Raw genomic sequence first — 8099 nt, forward strand, 5'->3', positions numbered from 1 at the left:
CAACGGTTTCATTTAAAAAAAATCACAGAAATGCTCGTAATAAATTTACTCCATCGTCAGAAGAACATGTTAAAAACATTGGAGTGGGTGTTTAAAGTCAGCGGAACGCTGAGGCAGACGCCTTTTTTCCCGTCAACAGAGCTGCTAGAACTCCATCTTTCCATCCATCTGCAGAAACGGTTGAACCCCTTCCAGGGTCACGGGGTCGCAGGAGGCCGCTGTTGGGCGAGGGCGGGGGTCACCCAACACCCAACCCCATTACCGACGTGAAGGCCAGGCTCCGCCTGACGCAGTCGAAGCATCAAAGAAAAGAAGGCATTTGAATTGTTACATCTTTTATTATAAAAAAATATTTACAAAGATGCTACAATGTTTGATATAAAAATGCATACATTTTACAACGATACTTAGTCTTTGAAGTTCTAGCTCCCATTCAGACTAGAATGACATCCTTCAGGAGTGTTGTGGTACGGTATTAAGCATGTCGTAATACTGTATTGTCATCAATACATTTCATCTGCCTGAGTTATTGATTTCGGAACAAATTTGAGAAAAATGCATCTGATTTTGAACCCATTTAGGACAAAGGCAACTGTTTGCATAAAAAGGACCTTTGAGTCATAGACAGTCGTTCTAAAAACACGTATGACAGAGCTGCATAGTCGTCTGAAGAGTGACCCGGTTGTAGCGAAAACCAAAATAAAATGGAGGCTGTAATTTGGAAATACGTGATTTGACCTGGAGTTTGAACCGACAAGTCAATATGGCATGTCTGTACCTGGATAAAATAAATACAATAAATAAAACAATAAATTAGATGGGTTGAAACACAGAATTCTTCATTTGCAGTAACAAATGATACAAAGAAATATGGCTTCTTGATGCAGTTATCACCCAGATGTTTTAGGAAAAAGCTGCTCCTGATTGGTTCATTGGATCCGTGTATAAAAAGCAGAGCGGAGAAATGTAAATACTGTGAACAGACGCGGCGCGGTGCTAACCAACGCTGGGTTGGAGGTTCGATTCCGTGCTCTGCGTAAAGCTTTTTTTTTTCTCCAAACGCTGCGTCAGAAGTGTGAGGACGCCGCTAGGGACGCCTTTTACAGTCGACTCGCAATGCCAAACCGTGGGAAGACGCCGTCCGAGTCTGGCTACATTAAAAAAAATCTCCGGAGGGAAAAATAATATCAAATGACGTCTGCAAAACCCCCACCCCGCTGTATTATGCAAAAAAATATATTTCTATATACATGTACGTACATATACATATATTCCATTCATAGTTGCTCAAATCTCTAGGAAAATATGCATTAATTCATAGATTTGGATTTACACTTTGTTCTGGTCTGGGATGCGTGTAGTGTGATGACCTCCTCCTGTCCGTGTCACAATAAATAGAGCTGAACGTAAAGGCAGACGGCGTGACCGCCGGGAGCTGACGGTCCACCTCAAAAACATGGATAGTACGTGTAAAAAAGAAAAAGGACGCGTGGCGTGGCGGTACGGGAAAGGTCTCTGCCTCTTCACAGACGTGGAGTTTGGCAGCAAAGGAGGAAACCGCTCCCGGACCAGGAGGGCCTGTGGAGGTACCACTCTGGACGGACCGCCACGAGCCCGGCCCGTCTGAACACCCCTCCCGTACCAGGGTTGGTTTCCCGCTTCGCAAACCTCCAACATTCTATAGAAATCCCTCGAGAGCGCGTGCACATGGCGTGTGCATAGTCTGACAGGAGTCTGTAGGGTCACTGGAGACCGTCTGGGTTTCAGGAGCCCACGATGATCTCCATGATGTGGTCCAGTTCGTTCAGGTCGGACCTGCAGCTGGCGCTGGAGCTCAGGGCTGTGGGCGCATGGGAGGACAGGCTCTCCAGCAAATCGTAAGGCCCCATTTTGGGGGTGCTCTGCATGCCCGTCAGCACCGTATCCAGGTCGTAGTAGGACGGGTCCACGTCCGAAAACAGCTCCTCCAGCGCCGGGTCAGGAGGCGGGGCCGGATGCTTGATCTCAAACGTCCCAAAGACCTGCTCAGCTGTCCTGGAGTCTGCACTTAAGTGGTCACGGTCAGCTTCATCTGCCTCCGACATGCACTCCTCGCTGTCCTCCTCCTCATCCTCCTCCTCCTCCTCCTCTTCTTCCTCTTCCTCCTCCTCCTCCTCTTCACAGTCCCCATCCTCGTCTTCCTCGTCCCAGCAGGGGTCCATGCCAAAGGGCCCTGCCAGGTAAGAGCTGGAGGACAGCTGGGGGGACAGAGTGGACATGGTGACCTCCGTCTCCACCTCCCCCTCCATCACCACCTCCTCTGAGTGGTAACCCTCCTCCAGACCGACCACTGGAAACGGCTTTGGGCTCTGCCCGGCCTGAGCCCCCGGTTCGGTCTGCCGGCACAGCACCTCGGTGGCCACCAGGCGGTCAGCGGGGCACTGGGCGGCCGCCAGCGCCTGGGTCATTATCTGCCAGGTGCCGTCCTGGGTCATCTCCTCCTGGATCTGCCGCACCGTGTTGGCTATGAGCACCGAGCGGCACAGGTTTGGCTCCACCAGCATGTGACACAGCTGCAGCTTGATCAGCGACATGTCGAGCAGCGACTGCCGCTGCAGGCTGTACGAGGACGACAGCGTCCGAGCCGCTGGGGGCGGGACCGCCGGGCCCGGGTCACCGCTGGAAGCCGGCTCCTCGGCCGGGTCGGAGAACTTGCGCTTGGTGCCCTTTGGGAACATGTTGGGTCTCTGCTGGGAGGGCGAGGAAAGACAAACACGGTGAGACAGGAAATCCACGGCAGCGCCACAAATACTGCCACAAACAAACATGGACAGTCTGACTAACTACTACAGTGACAAAGTAAGTGCAGTGTAATTATTTATGTGAATGAATGCTGCATGAAGGCTAGTGAGTTGTGTGAACGTCAGGGAGCTAAGACTACAAGCTGCTGAGAGGCAGCAGTGATTTACAAATGAACTCTGAGCTACAGTAAAATGCTTGGTTGTGGTTGTTTTGTCTTAAGGTTTGCTCTACCTTTCCTGTTGAGAGGCACAGGCAATAGAAACGCAGCGTGGTCCCGGCTGCAGCGCTTCAAGTACGTTTGTACGAGCGACAAGCAGCTTTTGTTCACCACCAGTTCTGCCCATTTTAGGCCAGCCTGAGGCAAGACTCCTGCTGGGCGAACAACCACACTTTTAACAGACCGCAGAGCCCCCGAAAATAGCAAGGTTACCAACTAAAGGTGGACGCTGCCTCCAAATAAAGGACAGACTACAGACACCTCTGTCAAAAAACAGAAAGAGCACTCAGGTTACAGGAGCAGAGCACTTTGCTTCCCCTGTACGGGGTTTACTCACAGGCACCTCCCATCAAGACAATCAATGCGGCGCTTTGAGGGATGAAAATCATCATGAAGACAAATGACATTTGCAATTCACATCACTGACACCCTGTAGTGTTAACAGGAAATATCTACGTTCATGGTCTACACATGTAGAACTTCAGAAACCAGAAACACAACATTTTTTTCCTTGGGGAGCGGGGAAAAGCAGACTCAGCGTCCTCACGTGACGGCGCTTCAGCACTCGCGTCTTACACAGAGACAACACCACAGTCCTGCCGCCATAAAAGCCGTTCCACTCCCCTAAACCAACAGGAGGGAACCGTGCGGCCGTGTCTCATCTGAGAAACCTGTGGGCGGGGCGTTCAAGTCAATGACGGCGTCCTCCGTTTACCCGCACAATCACACAAACGCGTCTGAGAACGGTGGCCTGAAAAGTACAACATTGGGGTTGACACACAGAGCAGTCAGTCCATCATTTCACAGACAGTGCAGAGTTCTGCAAAAAAAAACCTGAGAGGGTCTAGAAACCGCCCCAGTTGTCCGCCCCAACAAAGACAGTGAGAGGATAGAAACGCTGGTGTTAAGGCCTTTCACTTGGAGGCTCATCTGCAGCTTTTTGCCAGCATGTCGAGGGATTCAAGAAAAAAAATGCAATTAAACATGCACCGAAGAGCTAAGGTGACTTGGTCGTCCTCTAAGAGTAGGAGCTACCTAAAAAACAGATGGGAACAAAAACAATTATTCCATCTTACCCTGATCCCTCAGAAGCATGCACTGCATAAGCACAACATTTAAGCCAATGAAAATCCGTAACCAGAGGCGGCACCCAAACGCTCAGGTGGTCTTACTCCGAGATCAAACACTTCGTGACAGGGGGGCAGAATGGGGTGGGGAGGGTCATTTAAGAAGGTCCCTGGAGATATAAAATACAAAAAGGGTAAAAAAAACCAAACAGTTATGGACACAAGCATTTGTGATGTCCCCTACCTCCTCAAAAGGAAAAACCTCTGAAACGTGTACAGAAACAGGTCAGAGTTTACTGCACAAACAAGACACTTTTGGACATCCTAAATGGGGTTTTTCTGCAGCCAACACTTTGAAGTTCAGCATTTTGGGGTTAAATGTCAGACTGGTCCTGTTGAATAAAATAGAGCTTTTGCGTTTTTTTTGTTAAGGACTGAGCCGTGGCAGCAGGCGGTGTGTCTGTTCACATTCAGTCACCACACGTTTACCCCGTTTTAACCACAGTTTGCCGTTTTCTCAGTGATTTCACATTTAAAAGATCTAAAAAATATATATATGAATTTGATCCAAGGTTTTAGTAGACCTTGGATCAAATTTAGATTTTATGGGTAAAAAAAAAGATCTGAAATTCAAAGTGTTACTGACATAACTGACTTACAAATACAAAATGTTCAGTTCCTGTATTTATAAAAAAAAACTGGTTGTACAACTGACTGTATAAGAGAACTGGACCGAGCAGCCCCTCCCCCTCTGGCATTCCAAACAGGAAGTACCTGCTGGCTCCAAGAAGCCAAAATCCCACAGACTTCCAGAGGGAAACAGCTGTTACTCCGTCATACTATTGGTCAGAAGAACCGCTCTGGCTCTGATACCTTTTTTAAAAAAAATGTTCCTAATAATCCTCAATTTTTCTACATGATATTTTTTCCTTTGTTTAAGTTATTCAAATTATAAACTGACAGATAAGATTCCTCAGTGGCTACCCACATTCAGATTTCGTATGAATTCAAGTGGTAGGGGTGTAGCTTCCAACGAGCTGACTCCTGATTGGTGAGAGTGATTACTATAGAAACGTCGACTCAGACCGACCGATCACTGCTCACCGACAACATCTGGTTCCAACATGGTGATGTCTGTATTGCCAAAATTGACAGAATTGACTTTATTTGGCTATAAGAAAAGCGTTTTCTGTGGATGATGTCACACTCACTCAGTCCAGTTTTTGGAGGTCAATGGCTCGTCCTGAACGTGACAATGGTATATATATAATAATATATATATATATAATATATATATATAAGTATGAAATTCGGGCCTATCCACCAGTTTTTTTTTTCAATGAAAGCTGATTTGCTGTGGCGACCCCTAATGGGATGTGCCAAAAGGTGAACTAATGAAAATAGTTAGTCATCTCATTAAAGAAATGGACCTGGTGTAGCATGGGTGACACACGGGAGTTAGGCTTACCCAATTGGTTTTAAAGGGTCTATGTCCTTCTTTTCTAAAGCCTTTCAGAGTAAACTATATCCATATTTATTATCATATATTACCTTTGGGACACTATTTTCACAGCTTATTTTCCTACTAGGATGTAAGACGACTCGATCACAGAGGCTCCGCCTTTCTCTCCCTGTGGGTGCCACCCATTTTATGACATCATCCTAGTGCTGGCTTCAGCAGAGCGTCAAACATCTGAACTTTTCCAAAGATGGATGTTTATAAAAAAAATGAAATTGTTTAGCCGATCACCACTAGCTCCACTGAGAAAGTGGGTGTGTCTTTTAGCCTGGAGGCGGAGCTGGCAGCTCAGACTCTTCCTGGAAGGGGCGGGTCCTCACTTTGTGATGTCACAATGTGAGGACCCACTTGTTTTCATGGATTGGGAGGGGCCGGGGCTCAGAGATCCGGTTTTTAGAGGAATACTCAGAAATGAGTGACTGGATCAAAAAGCCACTTTAGGGATGTTTTTGTGAGGAATGAACATTAAAATACACTAAAAAGCATTCATTTGGCATGATATAAGCCCTTTAAATGGTGGGAAAATAAAACATTTAAATTAACAACACATTTGATAATTATAGTAATTGCCAAATAAATCGATTTGTTCTTAGTTTATTTCACTTCCTAGTAATGTAAAACAAAATGTGTCTAGACTTATGTTTTCAACGTTTACATTTATAACATGTCGACTGTTTTTAGAAGATTATTTGCTAATCAAGTTCTTCCCTTTGCACAAGAAGGTTCCAATAATGCGGTTGTATTGATTTTTACATTTGTTTGTCTGCTATAAATGCTCAATTGTTCTAAGTGGACGTGTATATATAATGAAACCTCCACATAAGGATGTAATCTTGTTTTTCATGATATATTATTGCACTTCGTCTTTTATTTAACCGGGAAATGCTGCCATGCGCCACACGGTGTGGAGACAGATGTGGACAGACACCCGGAAATGCCTCCTTTCACGTCCAGAAACGGAGAAAACGTGTCGTTTTTGGAGGTGATTTTCATGTAAACAGTGAAGACTTAGAGCTGGGGCCAAACAAAATGCAGCCGCGCTTTACGTCAATGGCTGCTACCGGGGCCCATCCCCCACCGCGGAGAGAAAAGGCAGCGGCACTTTTACAGCCCGCGCCGCCTAATCAATTAAAACCACCGTCCGCGCGCGCCCCACAAAGCGGTCGGTTCCCCTCCGTCAACCACGCTCTGGTACCGACCGCCAAGTACGGCGGTGGGAGTGGTGGGGTAAAGAGCCGCCGGCGACGCCGCCGCACGCTTTGTCTTCCAGCGGCCGACAATGAGGCCATTTTGCGCTGGCGGCTAACAGCTAGCCGGCTAGCCGCGGCGCTACTCTGAATGCGGTCTGTGGACTGGCGCCGGATAACCGTCCCCCAATGGTCACAAGCGGGCCTTTCGCGGCGGAATCGAACATATGGCATTTTCTCTGTCCCTGTTCGGTCCTCTTTATAACGTGTAAACTAGCGAGCGGTAAGCTAGTACGCTCCGAACGCCCACCCTCCCTCCCTCCGCGGTCCTTCCTCCTTTCTCAAAAACAGGAGTTTTCGCGGCGGCCGTGAACTAAACGTCCCCGACGGTCCCTGCGAGGCCCGGCTGTAAAAACACGGCGGCCGCACTCACCTCGTTTCTGCCTTATTTTACCTGTCTCGGTCATAGGATCGACGACAGGGAGAGCGGAGATCGGGTTCAGATGAGATCATTCATGCCACGGCTTCAAAACTGAAGCGGCTCCGTCCTGCTGCTGCGGAGCGGAGCGGAGGAAGGGAGGGGGAGGGGACCCAGCCAGCCATATGCCGGCCTGCGCCGCGCTCATCATCTGTCTGCCCCGCTCCGAAACACGCAAAAACACGCAATACGCGGCGGGACGGCGAAACACGTTCACTAAAACGACGAGGCGCACGCACGCCCAAGGGGCGCAAAACGACATTTGTGTAAAGAACGTTGGCAGAAGGATGAAAAGTGTTTAAAAGACGTGATCCATATGTGTATGTTTAAAAAACATTTGACACAATAACAACGTTCATGCTCTATTTTTTGTGATTTAAGAACATCTGTTACTAGGGGGAGTAGATTCACTTTAATAACGATTCGATTATTTGTGGTTGACAATATCAATATCGGTTCAGTTTGATCGATCCGATTCTCTGATCTAAAGTGGATCCAGATCATCTTCATCCAAACTTCCAGCAGTGAGACTCAGACAGACATTTCTGCGACTGAACAGTGAAGTTTTCCAGATTCTTGGATTTCTTCCAGATCATCAAGTTTAAATGAAATATGTGTCCATACAAACAAGTAAACTAGAATGAATGTCAAATCCATTTACATTCTAGTTTCCTAAAGTTCAGCCCACTCCCAGCCAGCAAGGCCAAGTGGGCCCTATATGATTTAAAAGTGGGCAGAAAATGTGGCCCCACCTGTGTTTGCCCACGTTGGCTTCAGTGGACAGCTCAGTTGCCCACCGGGCAACTGGCTAGTGTAGCAGAAGGGGAAGCGGCCGATGAGGCTGGCAGGA

The 8099-nt window shown here is 47.6% G+C and overlaps 1 protein-coding gene across 9 annotated transcripts; it reads right to left on the bottom strand.

The window, feature by feature from the left end:
- Positions 1-318: 318 nt before the first annotated feature.
- Positions 319-7447, bottom strand: cdca4 (cell division cycle associated 4). Of its 9 annotated transcripts, none has more exons than XM_004082693.4 (2): positions 7205-7447; positions 319-2726 (listed from the first exon to the last, which is right to left on the bottom strand). In XM_004082693.4, exon 2 carries the CDS (start codon positions 2715-2717, stop codon positions 1764-1766), a length of 954 nt encoding a protein of 317 aa, XP_004082741.1. In that variant the 5' UTR covers positions 2718-2726; positions 7205-7447; the 3' UTR covers positions 319-1763. The 9 variants fall into 9 exon arrangements, with proteins under 9 accessions (XP_004082741.1, XP_020569595.1, XP_020569593.1 ...); XM_020713936.2 differs by having other exon boundaries at positions 319-3150; XM_020713934.2 differs by having other exon boundaries at positions 319-4235.
- Positions 7448-8099: the final 652 nt, after the last annotated feature.

This window comes from Oryzias latipes, chromosome 22 (assembly GCF_002234675.1).
Source record: "Oryzias latipes chromosome 22, ASM223467v1".
NCBI lineage: Eukaryota > Metazoa > Chordata > Actinopteri > Beloniformes > Adrianichthyidae > Oryzias > Oryzias latipes.

Excerpts from the sequence above, each read along its gene's own strand:
- cdca4 (XM_020713936.2), bottom strand. The coding sequence starts at position 2,807 with ATGTTTGTTTGTGGCAGTATTTGTGGCGCTGCCGTGGATTTCCTGTCT.